The sequence below is a fragment of the Vespa velutina genome, chromosome 2, assembly GCF_912470025.1.
Source record: "Vespa velutina chromosome 2, iVesVel2.1, whole genome shotgun sequence".
Lineage (NCBI taxonomy): Eukaryota > Metazoa > Arthropoda > Insecta > Hymenoptera > Vespidae > Vespa > Vespa velutina.
In genome coordinates this window covers 11,543,652-11,569,093 of record NC_062189.1, presented here as the reverse complement: position 1 = coordinate 11,569,093, position 25,442 = coordinate 11,543,652, and the positions used below count along the sequence as shown (strand labels likewise).

General features: G+C 36.1%; 1 protein-coding gene across 2 annotated transcripts in view; it reads left to right on the top strand.

Moving 5' to 3' along the window:
- The first annotated feature begins 812 nt into the window (after positions 1–812).
- The window catches only part of LOC124957800, a 31,696-nt gene continuing 7,066 nt past the window's right edge, over positions 813–25,442 (top strand). Inside the window, exons 1-3 of one of the 2 annotated variants that reach the window (XM_047515139.1) lie at positions 813–1,119; positions 1,343–1,570; positions 6,725–7,078. In XM_047515139.1, coding sequence (XP_047371095.1) covers positions 6,766–7,078 — 313 coding nt within the window. In that variant the 5' untranslated portion in view covers positions 813–1,119; positions 1,343–1,570; positions 6,725–6,765. Of the gene's footprint in view, positions 1,571–6,724; positions 7,079–25,442 lie in introns of both variants that reach the window. The other variant, XM_047515141.1, reaches the window with a different exon arrangement.

Genomic DNA, 25,442 nt, shown 5'->3' with positions numbered 1-25,442 from the left:
TCGTTTTATAAAAACGAATGTTATATAAACAATAGTAAATTTTAAAAAGAAAAAAAGGAAAAAAAAGAAAAACTGAAGTAACAAGAAATGTTATTAGTTACATATATGTTGATATTCTATCGACGATAAAAATTTCATAGAGTTTGTTTTACTCGTGAAAAGATCTAATCAAGTCTTTCTGTTTTCTCAATTCTCGGTATTTAAGAACATAAAACTCGAGGATATATTCTAGTGTTATTACAAGTGAAATAATTACGCGCAATCTTATTAACGATGTCTTAGTTGCTCGAAATCTTCCCACTCGTTGATAAAAACAAATATTCTTTATTTAACGATACTCGTTATACACGTTATAATAGATCTAAATTAAATGTAATTTTCTTAGTGTCTAACGTCTGTTCATTCGAAGGTAACATAATGCGAGTAATCAAACAAAGTGTGAATTAATTCTAATATGTGGATATTATTAAACGATAATAAGAACGATAAAATTACAAATTCGTTCATGAGGAAGACGAATAAAAAAAGAAAAAAAAAGAAAAACCAGAACAAAGAAAAGAAAAGATAAGAAAAAATAAATAAGAGAACAAGAAAAAGGAAATAAACAAGAGAGAAAAAAAAGAAATTGAAAAAATTAGAAAGAGATACGAGTAGTAGGATCGTCGTGTACGAAGGACGAGAACGGAGGACGGAAACAGGCGGAGAAAGAAAAGGTAGAGAAGCCGAGCTAGAGAGGAGGTAAGAGGTGGTAAGAGGTAACCAACAAGAGAAGGCGAGTAAAGACACAGTCGGCAAAGCGAACGAACGAAGGAGAGAGCGAGCGATATAGAAAGAAGCTGAGTCTGCGCGATACAGTTTATTTGAAGCGGCACGAAGTGGGGATCCGGCTTGGCACATAGTGCCGCGTCCCCAACGCGTTTCCAAGCTTTAGTCGCGCGATCCCGTTCGAAGCGTCGCCGTATCATCCGTATATTGGCTATCTTTCTCGTCTCTTTTGATTTCGATCGATCGATCGATCGATCGTTTGATCGTTCGATCGTTCGATCTATCTCCATCGACGTCTTGGGATTCGAGTCGAAAGAAGAAAGAAAATCAATTTATATACTTTTCTTCTCTTTTGTTAGTTCGTTGTTTGTATCTATCTGTCTCGCTCTTTTTTATTTATTTTTTTATATTGGTCTCTCTTCCATTTTCTTGTAATCACGAATCCAATTTCCTCTCCCTCTCTCTCTCTCTCTCTCTCTCTCTCTCTCTCTCTCTTTCCCATTTCGAGTTTCATTGTTGTCTCTTCTTTCTTTTTTCTCTCTTTTTTCTTTTTTTTTTTTTCGTACGATTTATCAAGTGAAAGTTCCAAGTAACACCAAAGAAGGATTCGAAGAGAAGGAAAGATGGTGCCGCCTCGTTTCCGTGCACTCCTCCCCGTCTATAAGTTTACTAGTTTGTGCGAGTGGGGATTCGTGTGTTTGATCGGCAATCGTTGAAGGGAGAAAGAAGCAAACAAAAGAAAAGAAGAGGAAGGAAGAAGGAGAAAACGAGAAGAAAGGAAGGAAGGAGATCCTCGAAGATCGAGGTGGGTGCCACTTATATATCCATATACCTATTCACCCCTATACACGTACTACTACATAATTTCACACATATACACATACATATACTTATATATATATATTATATATATAATATATACCTATATATATATATATATATATATATATATATATATATACACGCACACACATATATATAATACGCATATCTTTCTTTAATGTCGTGCGCGTCATTTTATCGTGCATCGAACGATGTGACGTTTAGCAGGATCAGTCCGTATTGCGTTACGAAACAACGATTTCACGATCGTTCCCTTCGATCTAGTCGTTCCTGCACACGTGCATGGCCGCGCACGGTTAAACGATAATGGAAGAATTCTTGCGCAGGTCGAATCTCGGTCTACCACTTCGAAATCGTTTGTTACGTAATAAATACCGCAATTTAATCCGGATACGGATCGTCTTTCCTCCATCGTATCACATACATAGATAGATATATAAGTATCTGTGAGAACGCATACACATACATAAATACTCACACACTAACGTCTAGTTATCTGTTGAATGTGCAAACGATCAGAGTCGATATGTTTTCTATGAATTTTTATACTCAATCGTATCTTTATAAGCGTCACCATAACGAAGAGTCTTGTTCTCTCTTACCCTCTCTCTCTCTCTCTCTCTTTATATATATATATATATATATATATATATATATATATATAACGATAAAATGCGATAATTTGTTAACGGTATATTTAATATCTTTCCAAGGTCAGACTTTTTTAAGAGGATGCGTTCGAGCGTTTTATGACTCTAGCGTGATTTTACGTGTCTAATCGATTTTCTAATCGCTCTTGAGATACGTCTTCTCTTCTCTGCTAGTATGTACTTTACGTTTTAGTTTTTGCCCTACGGGACTGTAAATGATAAACGACGATAAGAAGAAAGAGGAAGAAGAGAAGGAGGAGAAAGAGGAGGAAGAGGAGGAGGAAGGGAAGAGGAAGAAGAAGATGAAAGAGGAGCAGAAGGAGGAGGAGGAGTTAAAATCGAAAAGGAAATGACCGGTACGGTCATCGAAAATGAATGATGAAGTGCCGAACGTTTCTTCGAGTGAACGCGAACGAACGACCGAGCTCACGAATATACGCGCGAAAGGTTAATCCGTTCGAAATGGCCGCGTGACGAAACGCTTCAATCGAACGTGCGATAATCGAAATACCGAGCGCGTCTCATCGATAGTTTCCTTTCTCCATTATTTTATATAAAAAAAAAAAAGGAGCGAACTTGCGAATTACCGAAACGAGAAATAAACAAGGAATATATTTCTATATATACGTATGCGTAGTGAGTATGTGTAGAGAGAGAAAGAGAGAGAGAGAGAGAGAGAGAGAGAGAGAGAGAGAGAGAGAGAGAGAGAGAGAGAGAGAGAGAGAGAGAGAGAGAGAGTTTTTATCATTTTCAACTAATTACTTTAATAAAGAAATATACAAAAAGCAAGAAAAACATGAGTGCTTCGTTGAAACTTGTATGCATGCGGACGCTCGCGCCCATGCGACCTAACTCTCTTCATTAAATTCGCTCGAGCATTTCGTAGTACTCTTCGTAAATCAGGATTTATGTAAAAGCGAGGCGCGGCGGAACGTGTAAAATAATGTTGCACGGAAAACATAAAGCGTATCCGAGATTAACGCGATTGCTCGACTCCGAGTAAATTGCTAAATCTGAACTTTCACTTTTGTTCGATCTATACCAAGCGCTCTCTACGAATTGAAACGAAAGAATTGTTTCTCTTCTCTTATTGATTTTTTTTCTTTTATCAATTTTTTATTTTTTTCCCCTTATTTTTCTCCTCTAATTTTCCATTTGTCCATTTTTTTTTTGTTTATTCCTTTCTCTTAATTTTATCGTCTCAATTTGTTCAAAAGAGAATATGCTTCGATTCGATTGATCAATCAAAACGATTGCTTTAAATTAATTTAATTAAAGCTTAATTGCTTTAAATAAATTTAATTTAATTAAATCGATTGCTATATCTCCGTTGACCTTCGATTTTCATTTGGTGAATGAATAAAAAATCTCGAAGACGTGTGTTATAAACGATCTTTAAGAAATATTTTGATTTAATCAATTCCTCGATCTATTTGTTTAATTCGTCAAATCATGCGTAACGAGAATTTACGAATAGAATTTTTATAATTTTTCGCTTTGTTTCTCATCGAAGCGAGGCACCAAGGACATGTCTAAAGGGTCAGTAAGATTAAGAATCGACTAGATTCCACTCTCTTTTTCTACGACGAGAGAACCTCGATTTAACATGGACTGTTCACCGCGAGCGGAGAAAGGACGAAAGTCGTGGAATTCTATGAACGTCGAGGCTCTTCGACAATATCTTAGAAAAGATGACTAGAAGGAAAATGTGCTTTTTTTTTTCTTTTTTTTTTTAAATCAACTGAACGTTTCTAATCGCAATCGTCTATCTCATTTATCGAATTCAATATTATAAAGACGATTCGAAATTTTTAGTAATATATATAAAATAGAATTTCAAATTTAAATATACTTAAGTACTCCCACGTAATTTATTAAAAATTTTGTAGATTTTTATCAGAGAATATAAAAGCATGGATTAACGCGAAATGGAAAAGAAATGATCGATCAAAACCATAAGATGTATATCGTATTTCGAAATTTATTGAAAAAAATTTGGCTCGATTCCACGTATATTCGTGTATTCGTAGGTTAAATCGAAAGAAATCCAAAAAAATGAAAATCAAAATTGTAGTACTCTTAAAAATCTTACAATATTTCCGATCTTATGTTTGAAAGAAAAAAGACAAAGGAAAAGGAAGAAGAAGAAGAAAAAAAAGAGGAAATAAAAAAAACGAAGGAAACGAGGGGAAAAAGGTCGCGAGTGTTCTCTTGACGTACTTTTATGGTGCAATTAAATCTCTATTACATGGAAATTAACGTCGTGTTCTCCGGTGAAAACATTTTATCGCGAACAAGTCACTTTGGGAATAGGTAAGGTTCGTTTTGCCTATGAGAAGAAAAGAGATGGAAAAGCAGGGTGAAGAAAAAAAGAAAGAAAGACACGATGGAGTTTCTCTCTCTCCCTCTCTTTTTCTCTTTCTCTTTCTTTCTCTCTGTTTTTCTTTCTCTATCCATTTATTTTTCTTTTTCTAACTCATGTGTATTCATGACCAGGACCGTGGATAATGTCCGAGAGTCTCCACGCATCATATCTTACATATGTGGAATATTAATTCTCGTCATTCGTATGCAATGTCCGTAATATTGCCATGAACGCGTCGTGGTCCGGGAAACGTTACAGGTGCAAGTCACTATGAAAGAAAAAGAAAAAGAAGAAGAAAGAAAGAAAGTAAGAAAGAAAGAAAGAAAGAAAGAGAGATAGAAAGAAAGAAAAAAAGAGACAGAAAGAAAGAGAGAGAGAGAGAGAGAGAGAGAGAGAAAGAGAGAGAGAGAGAGTACCTATGTGTACGTGTACGTGTACGTGTACGTGTATGTGTATGTGTATGTGTATGTGTATGTGTATGTGTATGTGTATGTGTATGTGTATGTGTATGTGTATGTGTATGTGTATGTGTATGTGTATGTGTATGTGTATGTGTATGTGTATGTGTATGTGTATGTGTATGTGTATGTGTATGTGTATTAGAGAGAACATATTATGTATTCCTTGATCGCTTGTGAGAATATGTAAATAATATCCCGCAAACTCGTGGATTATATGGACGAATAGAATCGGCCTATAATAACACGGAAATAAATCCACTAGAGAAGAACGTCTACCCGTCCGCTATGCAACTAGCTCTTAGAAATACCTATGTGATTCTGTAGTCTTAAATGTTAGTTATTTATTAATTGTCAATATGCTTTAACTCAAAGAGAGAAAGAGAGAGAGAAAGAGAGAGAGAGAGAGAGAGAGAGAGAGATTCTTCTAAACATTCTAAACATTAATAAAATTGATGATAATGATGGATAATGGGCTTTTTTCTATCGAATAAAATTATGTTGTTTTTTTCTTTCTTTTTTTTTTCTTTTTTCTTTTTTGAAATATAAATACAACAACAAAAATTGCGAGTTATGAGTGTACACTCTAAGATTCAAAATTGTAATATGATCGAATATATTAGCTTGAAATGTTATACTTTCATTATCCGTCATTTCAATGAACATCTCCTTTAAATCTCATATTCTTATCGTTATATTATATTATAGTTACTTCCGAAGATTTTCCTATTTAACTTCTTTGTGATACATCAATGAAGCGAGATATTTAAAGAGTCAAGAGGCAAAGATCATTGCGTAGTTCAGTGGTAATAATCATCATCGTAAATCATTATCATCATCACTATCATCTTTCGTCGTTATTATCATTCTTATCATCATCATTATCATTATCATCATCGTCATCGTCGTCGTCGTCGTCGTCGTCGTCGTCGTCGTCGTTGTCGTCGTGTTCGTCGTCATGACAGTAGTGCCGGCAAGCATCGTCAACCAAAGCCGAAGCGTGATCACTCATTAACTCATACGCTTTTACGCCGCTGGCGAATCACTGTCAAGGCTGCTACGCTTCGTAGAACGACGAATTCCGTAACACGTGCAAGAGAGAAACATGCTGGGCTGTTTAACTGATGGCTCACAGGAAAGCCATGTCTCTTTTTCTCTTTTCTTCTCTATTCTCTAATTCTCCAGTTCTCCTTCCATACTTCCATTTCCTTTGATTTTCTTCACTTTCCCTAATATTACGCATAAGCCATAATAATGTTCCAAGTTTCAACTTGGTTCCATTAGTTATGAAATATCTATTAGATTACATACAACTATTATTGCCTATTGCTATTACGAGAACGTTCAAATGATGATGATGATGATGATGATGATGATGATGATGATGATGACGATCATGATTATTATTATTATTATTATGTCAGTTGATGATGATGATGATGATGATCGGATAAAATTTACACTCGACAAGAACAATCAGTTCACATGATATTTATGAGATAACGACAATTTGAATCGATAATCATAAATAATAATAAAATTAAATGAATACATTTGTGTGATAATTACGAATGTTGGATTTTACTTACTTTCATTTTTTGTTATTTGCTTTTTTTTCTTTTTTTTTTCTTTTTTTTTTTTAGAAAGGGGAAGAAAAAGAAGAAGAGAAACGATTAAGAAGAAGATGTCGTCAAGCGGAGAATTTTCAACTTTGTCAAGTGGAGAGGCCACCGGTACCGGTGACGATTCTTTGCCAAGTTCTCGGGAAGCCACTGCGGAAGCTGCTGGTTCCGCTGGAGGTTTTATGCCTTTGCGCGATTTTCTCGATAGATTCTCGCTACCGAGGGTGGTCAGAGTTGAAGGTGCCGGTGGACGACCGATTTTACTTTACAAACAGCAGCAAAGATCTCTCAGGGTAACAGCAACTTTACTTATGCATCGTTATCGTCACGATGTCAAGGTTGGACCGGAAATTGTCATACCGGAAGGATATCCTGGTGAGTAAATAATAAATTAAAAGATTTGTAAAAAATTATATATAATTTTTAAATAAAAATAAATAAATTGTATATATATATATATATTTATTATATATAAAAAATTATATATAATAAATTTGTAAAATATTTAAGACAAGATTTGTTTATTTATTTTTCTTTTGTAATAATAATTACGATTGATAGTTTCTTTTTTGTAATAATAAACATAATCTAAAGAAATTTTTAGTAGGAGTTTAGAACAATTTTTATAACAAATGAGAATCACTTGAATATGTACTTAACTTCAGGGTTTCTCAATATCACAAAAGGGAAGGTCGCGAAAGAATGACGTAATTGTAATTTAAAATACTGTTCATATTTCTCTTACTATCTATTTTTCTCTCTCTCTCTCTCTCTCTCCCTAATTCTGTAAGTATGGACCTTCTAGAAAGCACTGCTTACAAAATCGTCGAGATTCTCTCGAGTTGAGATCTAACCACGTACGAGTTCGCCATTCCTTCTCTTATTTACCTACGCCTAACTGTGGGCATATAGTTATCTACGTATATACGAATATATCGTGGTAGGCACACTGCTGGTGGTGATTTAGCGTAAGCTCACGGAAAGAGAGTAACAGATGCTTGTGGGTGGCAGTGGCGGTTGAAACGGTGAAAAGCTTAAGAGTTTGGGTCTCAAAAGTGAAAGGTTCGAGTGACATTTGAAGTCGTTCAAAATGTTTCTTTTGATTCTTGATAATGTGATTTATCACATATCAAATTAGAAATAAAAATAGAAAATGATAACGTTTCAACATTATTTTCTTATAATCAAAATCTACAAGAAAATGTTTCTCGGATATAAAAGATAATTTTCTTTGAAATAAATTAAAAAGAGAAGATCGATAAAATGAATAGTCGGTTCGAAGCCATCACTAATATGGCAAATAGGAAGGTTTCGAAGGATCGGCTTATAAATAGCGAAGAAAAGTATGAGGTAACGCGGTAGAGCGTGCCGTGAATTATAATTTAATATCGTACAGTCTCGTAATACCTTGTATATTTACGTTTGTCTATATATATATATATACATACATATATACATAGATATATATATATATATATGTATATGTATATATATACACACAACACACATACATACATACATATACATATATGTATATATATACGCACAACACACACACACATACATACATATATATATACATACATATATATACGTACACATGTTTTTGCACAACAAGACGAGGAGAACGTACGAATCGCTCTCTTTCTCTCATGCCAACACCCCCGATAAATGTATGCTCACGACTGAGAGACAAAGAGAGAGAGAGAGAGAGAGAGAGAGAGAGAGAGAAAGAGAGAGAGAGAGAGAAAATATGTATTATTCAGGCACACTTGGTACGGGTAGGTGGTCAGTGACATACGGACGCGAATAATATCTCGACTCGTATTAGCATAACGCCTCGCAATAGTTTTTCAATGAAAATACATGAATTACAGAGCATACGAGGTTCGAGAAAACGGCGTAGGATGAAATTACGTCAACGCGCGTTAAAGATTCGCCTGAGAGTATATGAGAGACAAAGAGAGAAAGAGAGAGAGGAGAGGCTATGAGAGATTTAAAGCCTGTTGACATAGGATGCTGAGTTCCTTACGAATGACCGACGCGATCCTTACAACGCTTCTCTAACGAACTCTCGATTGTCCTGTGTTACTTGGATGTCGTCGCTTGGAGCTTCCATTCGTTCGTGAAACTCTTTTCTTTCCTTTTTTCTTTCTTTCTTTCTTTCTTTTTCTCTTTTTCTCTCGACTCTTTTTCTCTTCTCTCTTTTTTATTTTTTAGCTAAAAAGAAAATAAAAAATTGATAAGTATGAGAAATGTATGATAAATTGAAACGAAATAATTCATTGATCATAGAATAGAATAATTATAAGAAATTGTGAGTGTTCGAAAGATTTAAAAGAAAAATATAAAATGATATGAAAAAAAGGGAAAATAAAAAGAAAAATGAAATTAAGAAAAGAAAAAATCAAGAAAAAGATCTTTTTTATCTTTCATTCTAACGAGAAACAGGATCGTAAAGGATAGATGAATTTTACTCGTGATATTCTCTTCCTTCTCTCGTTTTCTTTTCCTCCATGGAGGCTGGCACAGCCTCTGACCCTCGGCTCGTTTTCTCGCGAGTCGAGTATTATCACTAGTGGTACTAGCCGTGTGGCTGCTACGAGTTGTCTATCAGGTGCGGCCATACTTGACTTTATGTGCTCGAATACACGTTCGCGCACACTGCGGGGGTAGAAAAAGGGAACCACCTTTACGACGTTTCGCAACGAAGATACACCGTGTAAAGGTACACTCGTGACTACGCAAAAGTATCTACCGAGTGATATTTTTTATAATAAATTTTGTCAATAATGTTCCTTATATTTCAATAAAAATATTTTTAATTTTTATTTTCTAAAGAGATTAGAAATATTATAGATATTACAAAGATTGATCTCTATAAATAAATATCGTTTTATAAAATCATTTTATTCCCTGTAACTATTTTTATTATAACATATTACAATTAATGTTATAATAAATTTATAATTTATATATTTTCTTTTTATAACATTTATATACTCATTATTCGCGCATCAAATCAATAATAAAAAGATTGTTTGAAATATGAAAAAAGTGTAAAAGAAATTTGTTATTCGAAAAGGACTTAAAGCGATCACTACTGAGAGTTCGGTAGTGGGTGCAGGAAGATAAAGGAAGGGTCGAACGTTGTCTAGCGGAAGTAAAGCCTTGCGCACCCATCTCTCTATGAATAACGCGATGATTTACGGTTAGAAATAAGTCGTACTCGCAGATTTTCACGGGCACTCAACTTGACCAAGACCAACTTGGCGAAGAGAAGAATTTCCTCACCCTTTTTGTTTGCGGTATACTATCCGTTTGCTTTCTCTTTCTTTTTCTCTGTCTCTGTTTCTCTTTCTCTTTTTCTCCGGATTTGCATAAATCTTTACAAACACGCGCAGAATCGAAAGCTTGGCATCGTCAGCTCGAAGATATTAACTAGCTTCGAAGCAAAGGCGTACGCAATTTTACGATCAAGCGTTGTGCTTTTGCGAGAAACAGATAAAGGACGAGGAGAAGGAAAGATTGTTTTTTCGTTTCACTGTTAAGTTGATCGTTTCTTTCTTCTTTTTCTTCTTCTACTTCTCATCCTCTCGAAAAAGGAAGGAAAAAGATGAAGAGAATGGAAGAAGACTCAAAAGATATGAAGACTCGATTTATGATGAATAAAATCGAAGAGCGTTTGACTTTTGCTTTCTATCTTTCAACGTGAGAAGCAATTTCTTTGCATCTGTCTCGCTAAATGAGAAATATGTTTTCTATAGAATCGAAGCAAAGGAATTGTATATTTTAAAGATCTTTAGCCGATTGATTTATATCGGATAAAAAGAGAAAAGAAAAGATAAATAAAGAAACGAGAGAGAAGATGAACCTTAGTCGAGGATCGTCTTCAAATTAAGCTATTCAACAGAGTGATTTTTTTTATGGCATCCTCGACGAAACGAGATAGCCCCGATCTTTATATTAATACGATGTCGCTTTTGAATGATCGATCATGCCATCCAGAGTATATTCGTTCGAACGTTGAAGGATCATGAAAATATAGGGCGCCAGGACAAGGATCGTACATCATCTTAATTGAGATCGTCGGGCCGAGGTTAACTCCATTTTCTCGAACGTAATAACGGTGAAACAGCGATCGATTATGATGCAGCGAACTGACTCTTCTCGTTCTTTGGTTTGCGTCGTGACGATGCCAGGATGGTACTCGTCTTCGGTAAAAGAAAGTTCGAGTATTCTTCGTTAGTTTATTACATTGATAAATCTTGTCTATGTATGTGCGTGCGTACGTGTGCGCGCGCGCGTGTGTGTGTGTGTGTGTGTGTGTGCCGTACGTCTACCGCATTTTTCACGCACGACACCAATTGCCCCGTTTAACTCGAGTAACGATATAAGCTCCGCAACAAAACGTGACTCGCGGCTACCCATTTCAAGGTTCAAGTGTAAATGCCGCCTTGAAAGCGCGTAAATGCATAGCCGGCATATCTAATAGTTGCACAAGCTACATAGATCACCTTCTCTCCTTTAAATGGGGAAAAGGGAACTATGACTCTCACGGTTTCACTGAGATCGATTCTATTATATGATCGATTCACTTATTCACTACCCGTTAACTACTTTCAAACTAGAACGGCAATTATTTAAAGGCGTTCGAAAGAATTTAAAATTCTACGATATTACATATATTTTTCCTTATCCATTCTCCAAAGTTAACAAAAAAATTAAACATCGAGAATATTTTTACTTTCTTTTAGTAGTCCAAAAGGAAAAAAGAAATATCCCTGTGGTTCTCGTTAAGCACTGGTGTATCCACTAGAGAGAAAAGAGAAAGAGACAGAGATTGCTACCCTTACGAGAGAAGAACGTTCTTTGAGCTCTCGCACGGCGGGTTGTAATCCACGGATAATTCTCGAAGTACCACCTTACCACGCTCTCGTGGTATTCGCCACAGATGTAAATACCCGCGGGGCCTCTGAAGGGGCCTGCGGGTATTAAATATACGTTCCCCGGGTACTCGACAAATTGCTCCCATGAACCAGAATAATTAGCATCGCCAGCCTCCGGTACTTGTCTACCCATCCTTTTTCCTCTCTCTCTTTCTCTCTCTCTCTCTCTCTCTCTCTCTCTCTCTTTCTCTCTCTGTCACATACACATACACACACACAGACACACAGACACACAGACTCGTCTATTCTTTGTGTACGATTGCCCAAGAAGGAGAAAGAGAAAGAAAAAGAGAGAGAGAGAGAGAGAGAGAGAGAGAGAAAGAGTCTAGGGAGGCTCAGGAATGCCCAGAAGAGACCACCCTCTTTCTTTTTCTCTCTCTCTTTTTTTCTCTCTCTCTCTCTCTCTTATTCTCTCTCAGTCTTCTCTACCCTCTCTCATCTATCACCATCCATTTTTGCTCTGCTATCTATCCCTTTCTCTCTTTTTTTTTGTCTTCTTCTCTTTTCTCTCATACCATGGTTCTGTCTCATTGTGCCGATCCTCCTCGCACGGCTGCGTTTAATCAGCCCGTTGACTTGATGCGCGGCCGTACTGTTCTCGGCCTCCGCTGCGCCGCTTGGTATGCTTAAGAATGTAATTTAATATGCAACGTTACCGCGGGCCCCGCCGTGTCATATTTATAGGTATTTATGCGTCAGCTTCGTGGCCACGTTTACGCCGCGAGAGTCCGGTACACGCGAGATCATTGAAATTACCTCTTTCTTCTCCCTCCTCTTCCTTCTTCTTCTTTCTTCCTCTTCTTCTTCTTCTTCTTCTTCTTCTTCTCCTTCTTCTCCTTCTTCACCTTCTTCTTTTCCTTATACTCTTTTCCACATCGGAGTACGCACTTATGTCGGAGGACGTGGGAGGAATTTATCATTGTTTATCAGTTGTTAGCTCCGTGCCAGGGATTTGATCCACTCGAGAAAATCTTCTCTTTATATATATCGTCGATCATGTTCTCAGACAATTATTCCTCCTTCCATACGCGTTCGTTTCATATCTACACCTGTTATTATAATTCGTCCTTAACCCAATATTCCTCTATGATAAATCATAGACGTAACTAAGAACTTGTAGACTTTATTATTATTCTTATTATCATCATCATCATCATCATCATCATCATCATCATCATCATCATCATCATTATCATTATCATTATCATTATCATTATCATTATCATCATCATCATCATCATCATTATTATTATTATTATTATCATTATTATTATTATTATCATTATTATTATTATCATTGTCATTATCATTATCATTATCATTATTATTATTATCATTATTATGATTATCATTATTATTATTATTATTATCATTATTATTATCATTATCATTATTATTATCATTATCATTATTATTATTATTATCATTATGTTTATTTTATTGTTTATGGATTTTCAAGGGTCCCATCGAGACGATCGATTTTTTCGTTCGAGATCGAAATAATTAGCAAGGAAACTTGAAAGGATTAGCATTTTGAAAAAGCCGACACTTACAAGACTTATCTTTTATATATCTTTCATACTACTGTTCGATCTTCAACACCGTATGGAATGCACGAAGATGGTTCCTCTTTGTCGTCCGTTCGAAGACCAATCACAAAGCTCCATCTTCAGCGGCACAGAGAGCGCGATTTTTCAAGCAAGCACACCTCGCCGTATCATGAATGTTTTATGCGTTTATCTTTAGCGAATCGTTCCGGTGGTCCACCATGGATATTCCAAGCACGAGCGTCCTTCCACGAAGCGCGATTTATCGCGCTTGCAAATGAGTTAGCTAGGGTTCCTTTGAGACGCAAAAATGACCATCCTTGCTGAAATGGATGCTAAGTACGACAGAAATTTCATTCTTTTTTTTTTTTCTTTTCTTTTTTCCTTTACTTTTTTTCTCATTTTTTGTCTTTGCGCTATAACGTGTATCTAGGCCACGACGATTACGCGCTTTCGTATACTCTGACTGAAATTGGTTGCTCCACGGTAATAAAAATTTCAAGTATTTTTAAAAATTTCTTCAAATGAAAATAAAACAATGACAATCGAATTAGAATTAATTAATTAAGTCAATTCGCGTCTACACTTATAATTAATATTTATTCGAATATAAATTATCATCTTAAAAAATAATATGTTCTTGAAACATTACCGATATTATCTAAGAAAGATAATTTCAAAGATGAAATCAAACGAGTTTTTAGGAAGGATTAACGAGAAAATTTTTTTTATTACGATCTCTCTTAATCAACGATCGTTGAATTCGTATTGATTATCTCAAATACGTATAAAAGTTCTTCGTTACTTCGAAGAAGAAACAAAAGAAAAGGAAGAGAGAGAGAGAGAGAGAGAGAGAGAGAGAGAGAGAGAGAGAGAGAGAGAGAGATAGAGAGAAGAACTAGAGGTCTAAGTTGATTGCGTTAAGCTAAGATTACGTTACGCGTCTTCTGTCAGCAACCGCAACGATCATTGGGTGTCTGGTGTGCCTTGCTTTTACGAAGTTACACGAACTGACGGTGTCTAGTAGTTTTCCTTCTCTCTCTCTCTCTCTCCCGTTCTCTTTTTCTCTCTTTCTCTCTCTATCTATTTCTTTCTTTTGTATTAACAGAAGAGATGATTAAAGAGAAATTACATTGTGCAAGGCGCAAGAGAGTAAAGATACACTGTTTCTATGATCCTGACCTGTTTTTCTCGAGCTCTCGTCACTCATTCTGTCTCTCGATAACTGTCACGAATGCCAAGGTTACATTCATATAATCTTTTATTTCCATAAAATTTTCTGTGAATTTAAAATTTTGAGAATCCAAGAAATAATTTCCTAACTGTTTAATATAATTATCTTAAAAAGAGAAAAGAAATTTTTTTTATCAATTCAAGACAATCGTGATCTTGTTAAAAAAAAAAAAAAGAAAATAGAAATAACGAGTTCACATATAAAATTTTTCAACTAAGACGACAATACCGTTCCATTTTGTTCCATAAAAAGAGGAGAACATTCGCACGTTCGAATAGAAAAAGACGATGAACTCGGAAGACTTCAGAGAATAAATAGCCAACCGGAAAAAGGGTTGAAGAGGAACGTGTAAGCAGCTACCGCTCGCGTAACTCGTTAGAGGTAAAAGCAAGCATCAGCGCGGCGTCAGAGAGCTGCATCAGCATTGCTCTTGAACGAAGTGGTGGTGAAGGAGGAGGAGGAGAAAGAGAAGAGCGAATCGAAGACAAGACAACGAAGACGACTAAGACGACAACGTCGACGACGACGACGACGACGACGACGACGACGACTAAGACTAGAGACGGTTACTTTTACCATGCCGATGCTACCGTTGCTCTTGCTTGTTGTTGTTACTTTTGCCGGTGCTGATGCTACCGGTCATCGAGCTTAATGCAATCAACCGGCTTTCTCTATGTCTCCCTCGGACTCTGAGATCGTGAACGAGAAGAGAAACAGTGAATACGTTTATACCAGCTTACGTGTATATATACATAAAGCTATTATAGTGCACACGGAGGAACGTTTACTTAACGCTCATGATACCCAGGGCAAGTCCAGTGCGGTCCAACGGTGCCTCCGATCACGTAATCTGACTAATCGTTTCCGGTTTGGCTAGCACACACCATCCCCAACACCACGAACTCGCTTCCAGTATTATGGCTACGCGAGGTAATGTTAGACCATCCCGTTCTTCCTCTCTTTCTCTCTCTTTTGCTCTCTCTCTCTCTCTATTTCTCTCTTTTTCTTCATCTCTTTCTACCTGATGTAGATGATAGACCTCTCCCGTATCTTCACGGAGAGCGTGGGCCACGTAATCCATTCTGAAAACCCACGATGGTGGAGGTTAAACGCATCGTTTAACCTTCTCTTGTGTGGGGGGTCCTCGATACGCGTTCACTCAAGGCTATTACGTACAGTTTACAGAAAGAGAAAGAGAATAAAGATTCAATTGGATGTTGTGAAATACACGAATACGTTCATATCACTTCGAGAGTAATCTGTATTTTTTTTAAAGAATATTTTGTTTTTTTAACTTTAACTTTTTTTATTCCATAAGAATATTCAATTTTCTCAAAAATAACGATTGAGTCGCTCGATTTTCTTCTGCTTCGATGTAATAGCTGTTCTTATCTCTGTCGTGCAATCAAATCATCATACGTAATCGGTACCAGATAAAATGTATTCACAATAATGGATACCTATCATTGCGGATCGTCTAATTTCTTGTCATGCGATCAACTTAATTTCAAACGAATTTGTGTATCAACTAGACAAGTTTATATTAACTAGATATAATTTTTTCGTTAATGAATTTATAAGAAACATATATATATGTGTATATATATATATATATATATATATATATGATCCGAACAATCAAGATTCTTCCGAAGAACCGCCACAGAGAAGGGTATCATATTCCCGAAGATGAATTCTGAAAAAAATGCGAATATCTACTTGGATATTACGAGAGATGAAAAAATAAAAAAAGAAATAAATAAAAAAAAAAAAGAAATATAAAAAGAAGACGAAGAAGGGAAAAAATTGGCCGAAGACGGAATCACTGTTGCTTTGGAAATCCAATAGGGAAGGTTCACCGCAGAGGTTGATGCCACTGGAATGCCCGTGCTTCTTCGGAATCCCCGGTACATCGTGACACCTAGGTCTTGAGCAGGCTTGAGGATATTACGAGGTCATCGCAAGGTCATGCGAGCGTCGTCGTCGTCTTCGCTGTCCTCATCGTCGTCGTCCGCCAGTAATAAGGAGAATATATCCAGCAGTGCGATCTCTCCAAGAGGAGGGAACCGGTCACGAGGAGGACCGGTAAGGGGGTAACGCACGGCGTCGTGCATTATGTTGCGATGTCAGAACTCGCCACGAACCGCCGGGCGTCGTCCTACCTTCCTCCCCCTCCTCCTTCTCCTTTCTCTCTTCTCCTGCTCCTCCACCTTTTCCTCTTCCTCCTCCTCTTTCTCCTCCTCCTCTTTACTCGTCGATCAGGGTTCCTACGAGCGTCTTGAATTCCTTCGAAAGCGAACAAAGTTCGCCATGCTCTTTGGTATGCCTGAAAGCTTCTATTAGCCATCTTCGGTATCGCGTGCCAATGTGGTATGTATATACATATATATATATATATATGTGTGTGTGTGTGCGCGCGCGCGCGTGTGTGCGTTTATCTACAATTGTATATGTACGGTTCGTGACGTGAATTTCTTTCGGACTCTAAAGAGTATTTATTTCAAAATTATTTTCAATTGAACGTAGACTTTCAGGCTTGATATTCTTCTTAGCTTTATTTAAGACAAAGAGATAAAGAATACATAGTTCCGATATATTATATCGCGATCTTGAAGGTTGAACTTTGTTGAAGATCGATGATCTTTAAATGATAATGAATGATGACCGATCAACAGAAAAAATAAAGGATTCTATACTGGATGACTTAAATAAAAAGATAATAACAATTTAGCAATATGTTAAACTTCTTGCCTGCGTGTGTGTGTATGAGAAAGGGAGAGAAAGAGAGAGAAAAAGGTAACGCATTAGTCACTAGACAATGTCGGCCGACCTGTCCGGAAGAAATCGAGAGTAGCTCAGGCAAGATAGCCGGGACAAGGTCGTAATACCAGCGTCGCGGTCGGAAAGGGGAGAAAGTATTTAACTCGATCCCGTCGAGAAGAGAAAGAGAAAGAGAGAGAGAGAGAGAGAGAGAGAGAGAGAGAGAGAGAGAAAGAGAGAGAGAGGGCGACTTCTCTCGAAAGTATCGAACACGATCCTCCAAGCCGAACGACATTGCATAATCGACCATCCATAACGTTGTTTCTTTTTTTTTTTTTTTTTACATTTTTCTTTCTTCTTTTTCAATCCCTTCCTCTTTCTCTACCTTCTCCATCTCAACCTCGACCTCCTCCAGAACTCTTTTTTTCTTTTACTTCTTTTTCTTCTTCTTCACGAGATACTTTACGATCGAATTTACGACGAACGCGGCTATCGTGGAAGTTTATACCGCTCGCGCGAACGAAAAAGAAGCGAGATAGAAAGTCGAGATATCGTAACGCGCCGACGAAGCGTATCTCGATGTTCCTTCAAAGGCAAGCGAGAGCCTTACCAGAGAGTGCCGTATGAGCGGTGTGTAAGCCGATAAAGGATCGAGCGAATTCAGTTGCAAATGCGTAAGATGAGGGGGAGAGAACGAGTGAAGGAAAGAGAGAGAGAGAGAGAAAGATAGAAAGACAAGTAAAGAGAAAGAGAGAGAGAGAGAGAGGAAAGAGAGAGAGAGAGAGAGAGAGAGAGAGAGAGAGAGTGTGTACAAGAGGGAGGAGAAAAGGTCGAAGACCTGGACGCTTACGAGGCGAGGAAGAGACGAGGAGTCCAAGGACGAAGGGAGTTCCAAGAGAGAAAAAGAAGAAGAAGAAGAAGAAGAAGAAGAAGAAGAAGAAGGCGAAGACGAAAACGAAGATGAAGACGAAGACGAAGACGAAGACGAAGAAGAAGAAGGAAGACAAGAAGATAGAAAAGGACAACGACAACGACAACGATGAAGCGATTGAGCGTCACGAATTTTCGTGCTAGGATATCTCATAGAGATTGAATAGGGAAGGCCTTCGTTACCGTCAAAACTTACGAGGCCTTTCGTTGGCGTTCGCTTGCATAACGAACGGAGGAGATAGTCTGCGATTTGAAAAATGGTGCCACCGATTCAATTGCAAATTAGTTCTCGTGCCTCGATCCTCCATGGCACTATCTATATATATGTATATAGGTATGTATGTATGTGGTTGACTATAAGAAAGAGACAAGGTCTCTCTAGTCGAAGGTATCAACGATCGATGGTGTCCCTCAATAAAGAAATCAGGTTTCGATGAGAATCGTGGATCACCAAGAAATGAATTTCTCTATCTTTCCAAACTATGCCCAATACGATTTATTATACACTTTTGAAAGGATATAAAGGATAGCAAAGTAGTATTATAATAATTAATGCCCTAACCTTTTTTGCTAAAAGTCAAAAGTCTTGAATTTTAAACAGGTAGAAGTAATGTGTATTCATATGAAACATCTGTCGAATCGAATGATACATTCGTGCATTCTTTCTTTTTTGTTCTTTTTTTTCTATTATTTTTCAAATCCTATTCCCTTTTCTTATTATTATTCACCGAACGATCAGCTTGTATTTTATTTCTATCATAAGACCATACTCGTTCCATTCTAATGATAAAACGATATATTTTTTCATTTATAATCCCGCTGTCATGGAACAGAATATTATATCACGCCTAATACGACAACGTTCGAATAAGATTAGCGAATCCCATAATTATAACTTCTAAAGATTTTCTCCTTCTATTCTCTGTTATCTTTATTTATTTGACTAAGTAGGTATAATTATTATCATTAAACGAATGATCTAATGCTTGGAGGATGACATTTATCGTGCAATAAAACAAATTTAATTAACTTATATCGATAAATGAAATCAGAAACGAAGAATTTAATGGAAAATCGTTGAAAGGAATAAAAAGAAATAGATATTTGCCATCGAACTAAAACGAGTTAAGAGTCGTTTTCGCTCGAAAGAGATAGCCACATCTTAACGTATAAATTTCACTCGATTCCGAAAGGGAAAAAAGACGGACGACACGAGGAAGTGACAGTACGAGAGAGAGAAAGAGAAAGAGAGAGAGAGAGAGAGAGAGAGAGAGAGAGAAACGACGGGCGAAGCTAGGTTGAATTTTAATGATTCTCCTTCTCAACCCCTTCTTCTACTTCTTCTTTTTCTTCCTCCTTTACTCTTAAGGTTCATAGGTTAACTAGGAAGCCAGTGTGCGAATACAAGTCTGCGTGCGAATATAATTACAGTTTATACATGTGTACTATTCGCACACGAGTGTTATGCAAGAGTTATACGAGTACAGATATATATGTATGAGTATATATATATATATATATGTGTGACTACGACGTGTCACGCACCGTGCAATGTCCGTGTTAAACCGAGCGAGCGAGCTTCTATTTTCATGAGAGAAAACTCGAACTTACATTACCTACGCGTGAAAACATGTAAATAATGGGCGAACCCTTTCGAAAATTTTATGATCCAATCGGATACGAGATTATTAACGACGATCGGCCTCCCTCGATAGTTAGAAGCTTAAAGTATGCTTCATGTAGCGCCCGTGTTACTATCCATACCATTAATATTAACTATTATTATATTACTATACTGGCTGCTTGCTACGCCTATGCTATTTTCTTTCTATTCGTAAATTCTAAGAAGGCGTCTTATATAAAGGCTATATCGGATATTTGAATTATTACAATCGAAACGATAGTTCGTTAGAAAGTTTCCGTGGATATTGCTTGTACCGATTGAATATTTTCATATCATGATTAATACTTCGTTAACTTTCTTTCATTTTATTCTGTCAACTCTTTTCTCTTCCTTCTCTCTCTCTCTCTCTCTTTTTTTTCTTTCTTCCTTTGTAGAACGATCAGTTCGAAAGGAAGAGAGCGCGGGAAAGAAGAGACTGTTTCTTCCTACAATACCGTTTGAAATTCTGTATTCATTCGAATAGATACCACTGGAAAGTAGAATCTCTTCAGCACGGAAGTCGACTCCCTCGAGTGTTGCTAGCCCTCTTTTATCTGATCTATAGAGAATTGTATAATATATTATAATCGTGGAAAAAAGAAAATACGGAAAGAAATTATTATTTTGAAGAGAAAAACGGACCGTGAAATATCTTCCTAAGAAACTCTCGCGAATTTAAATAAGGATCGTAAGATAATATTTCTCGATCGAAGAAGGAAGTATATAAATGCATTTTTAATTAAATTAAATTTTCAAGCAATATATCGAAAGTGCGTTGATGGAACGCATTATTAAAAATTTATTACGTTGTCCTTATAAACGCGATTATCGCAACGTTCTTATAAAAATCCTTTCTTTTTGTGGATTTGATTAATTTTTGAACATGTAGTTTTTGTTATTCTGAACAAATGTGGTAACGAGCATAACTTGATCCTACGAACGTTAGAAGATTTACATTTAACATGCATAGGTATAGATCTTTTAAACTCGATATATCTGCATGCACGTGTGTGTGTAGATGCATGTATATAGAATTGCGTAGGTATTTATATACAAAAAAAATATAATATATGTTTCGTCATTTCGCATACTATTTTTATATATGTCGGATGTCGCACATAATCTCTATCAAATACCAATACAAATACTCTTAAGAATACATGTCCACCAAAAGAAAACATGTCTACCAAATTTTTGTATATATTATATTAGATAATATCACACCGCGTATTTATAAAGAAAACAATTACTGTATACACATTTATCTGCATAGCTGTTATACATTATATAATCTTGTCTCTATGCATATATGTCTTTTAATATTTGTACATATGAAATTCAAATACACACTGTCTAGTTGTTTAGTTGCATAACATGTATCAATATATAAATTCTAATATCAATGAAATATATTAAACTAACATATATATATATATATATATATATATATATATATATATACACAGACATATATACTTACGCACGCACCTACGTTCGATCGAGGTAGACATATTTGAGTTTTGAAAAGTGTACCTTTGTATATTTAAATCTAAATCTTTCAGCGCGGAAACGACTCGTAGGATAAAGTTGTACGCATTGAGAAATTTGTTCAGAGTAACGAGAACTACAAAATATTCCAAAAATTAGTCAATAAAAATAATTAATTCTTTCGATAAAACTCATTTTTAAATACAAAGAAAAAAAAAAGAAGAAGGAAAAGAATTACAGATTCGTGAAAAAGAAACCTTTTGTTTTGTAAAGCGGAACGATAGATGAAGGAGTTTAATGATCGCTCACGCGATCACGAAAGTATAAAGAAAGAACAAATGCACGTGCGCGTGTGTGTATGTGCGAAAAGAGGCGATTACGCAACGTGAAAGTCGAGACGATGGAATACTCTCTTATTGCCTGCGCTCCCTGACCTCCGAGATAATGAGAGTGTTCCAAATAATCTGGACCGATATAACGATATATATATATATATATATATATATATATATATATATATATATATATATATACATATATATTTGGCAATGGACGCTAAACTCTTTTAACAAGTTACGACAACTCCCTCCCCTCTCTTCTCTCTCTCTCTCCTACTATTTCATTCCCACTCCTTTTATCTTTACTTCCTTTCTTTTTTCTTTGCATCACATAAGAAACAATTAGCATGTAACTTACGTAATCTCGAGACACAGAGAGATGATAATCGTACATCGCAGTGTTCCTTCGAAAAGATTGCGGGCTTAATAGTCTCGACTGTTTCGTTGATCGTAGATCATTTTTCAAATTTTATTTCGCCTACGGTCTATGACAAATAACTTACAAAATTTTACCCTCGTACATTTCCATAGGAGAGTCCCCACCGATTTAATTAATTTCTACTAACCTAAAATGGATTTCAAATCTCAACACACGTTAATATAATACATTTGCATATGTATGTATGTGTAGATATATAAGTATATATCTATACATTTAAAGAGAAATTGTTGTGATCGTTGTCAGAGATAACTCGTCATCGTTATTAGGCAAAATTAGGCACGAGCTCGAAGTCGGCTTCCGAATTCTAATTATTACATTGTATAAGAAGTAATAATATTGTAATGTATGTAAATGACAGAAGCGGATGATGATATTCATTTGAGATATCGAATGAGAAGCCGTTTGATGGCTCGCTAAACGACAAACTTGAACTTATCTTTTCTCTCTCTCTCTTTTTCTCTCTTTCTTATACCAGGTAGTTTAAGTAACGGCCTGATACAAAAGCCAAGAAGCTATTTGAGACAGCTTGCGACTCTCATTCACCATAAATAACTATGTAACTCGGGCGAGACGCCAGTTTTTCGATTTATTCTTATTTTCGTGGCAATAGCTTGAACGCACCTTCTTCTTTTTCTTCTTCTTTGCTACGTGTATCTATCTACCAACGAACGAACCAACCAACCAACCAACCATCTTACCTACCTACCTACCTACCTACCTACCTACCTACCTACAGTCCACAACTATACTCTATAATTAAATCTAAAAGTGATCTCACGGCGTGAAGTGCATCTTTATGACGATCTACTGAGGGAGAAAAAGAAAGGGATGGGATAAAGAAGAAAGAAAGAAGAAAGAAGAAGAAAAAATAAAGAAAGAGAGAGAGAGAGAGAGAGAGAGAGAGAAAGGGTCGTATTCACGATCAAAGAGTAATGAGACAGAAAAGGATGAAAAGAAATGATCAACTTCAAGACGACATCCCTAGTACCGGAATAATTATTGTTTGTTGAGACTCGACATCCACTCGCCGTTAAATCGAACGTGAATTACTACCGGTTTGTATAAGCGGCGCTTGCTGTTTAACGGGCCGAGAATAACAGAGAAAATCAATCGTGAAATCGATCGGTTTCTTTGCAACTTATTGTTAAATCGGGAATTCGATATTTTTATGCTTTCGAAATAACAAACATCGTTTTTATACAATTTCGTTTAAGTTATGATTTGTAATAAAGTTTTTGTACTACAAATTTGCGAAGAATAAAAAAAAAAAAAGAAAAAAAAAGAACAAGAAAAGAAGAAAAAAGAAAAACACAAAAATTGTTGTTAACTATCTCGTAACGTTCTCGTATTCGACTGAACGTGTTCTCGTGTCTTTATTAACCCGCAAAGTTCACGAGAAGGGATTAGGGTAAGAAAAATGTTTAGATCGTAAATCGTTAAAGCCTTCCGATAATGGCCGCTTCTATCCTTCGTCTAGGCAGGCTCACGTACTTACGTAAGCGATCTTCCCTTCGACCCCTTTAGCCTCCAATCCCTTTTCCATTGCATGGATTGGATCGTCTGTACCGGCAAATAGCCCGACAAACTATTATTTTATAATCTGCACTCTGGCTCTCTATATCGGTGGATACGAGGCAAATTGGTCGTTAATGTCGATGAAACTGCGAGCGGTTCTGCCGTAATTAGAAGCGAGTTAGCGATCGTTCTGCGATATCTATACGGTATTACCTTTCGTATTATCTATTAAGGGCAGAAAGTTAGATACTACCGATTAACGACTGATCGTCTGTACTCTTTGACGACTATTATTTCTTTTAAATCTTTTAATATATAAGACTCTTCAAACTTCCGTTAAGATTATTACAAGAAATATATGCATATTAAAAATATTTATGCATTACGTAATGTCTATAGAAACTCCTGACGTAAATTGAAAGCTAGAAACATTGGATTATGATTTATTAAAATACTATAACGGTACCTTAAATTATTTTAAAAAATATTTTTAAAATAACGTTTCGAATACATAAATATATAGATCCGTACATGCTTATATATTTCTACGTAAAAGCTCGTAGTAAAAAAACAAAAAGAGAAATAACCAATGAAATTTTCGACTCTCTTGAAAAATGTTTCAATGGCTCTAGCAAAAGGATGACCATTCAGAAGGTATAATTAAACGATTACGATGTCGGATTTATTGCGACTTGCAGTGACTTTATATGCATATACATATACATATGCATATAAATATGCATGTATATTGTAGGCAGAAGATTCCAAAGCTTGCAAGTTATATACATGTGTGTGTATGAGATAAACTTATTGGCAATTAGTTAAAAGATGGAAGGTTCTAGGATCAATTAACTGTGTGTATGCCTACATGAGATAAATAAATCTATCGACAATCAGTCAAAGCGCGGTTCGTTCTTTATAAGATACGTCGTTTATGAAAGGATAGAGAAGGAATTGAGATTGGGAGAGAGAAAGTGAGATGAAAATGCAGCATGAGTAAAATAAGTAACGAAAAAAGAAATAGAACAGAGTGATAAGGATTGTGGAATGCATATGTACGAATGTGAATGAATGGGATGAAAAAGGCTAAGGGACGTACGTGAGAAAAGAACAACGAAGAGATAGTCTACAGAAAAACATCGAGTGAGTAGTAGTTTCTAGTCAAAGAAAAGTCGTAGTATTTTCGTGTCCGAAAAGACCAACATTCTATATGTTATATTATTTCTTTTGTTATTGTTTCATAGTAAATATCCTGTTGTTTTATTTCTTTATTAATCTCGGCTATCTCTGAATATATAAAAACGCCTATAGATTTTCAGAAAGGATTATAGGAATTCTCATACCGTATATATATATATATACATAGAGAGAGAGAAAGAGAGAGATAGAGATAGAGAAAGAGAGAGAGAAAGAGAGAGAGAGAGAGAGAGAGAGAGAGAGAGAGAGAGAGAAGTTCGTAGTTCGATAGCTTTCTCGCCTGATGGAATTATATGATAATTTAATCCTTCTCCATGACTTTATCCGTTGTTGTCGACCATTGTATAAATAACATTCCGTCGCATCCATTTTTAAAAGAGTTCCTTCATCTTCCTGGCGAGGTTAAGAATAAAACGCGCTATTAAAACCCACGTCGTGGTTAAGCTAAAAACAATCGTTGGATTCTTACGAGTAAATACTTACATTGGTGCCAGTACTATGAGCCAATAATATTTTTCATCGAAAGAAGTTACGGGTTTTTACGCGAATGCAAAAATCACGTTTGCTAGGAACTCGTTCGATCGTAAATCTCTCTCGAGATTGTCCGTTTTAAAAAAAAGAAAAATAAATAAACATAGAAAAAATAAATTAAACAACGATAAAAAAAAAAATAGAA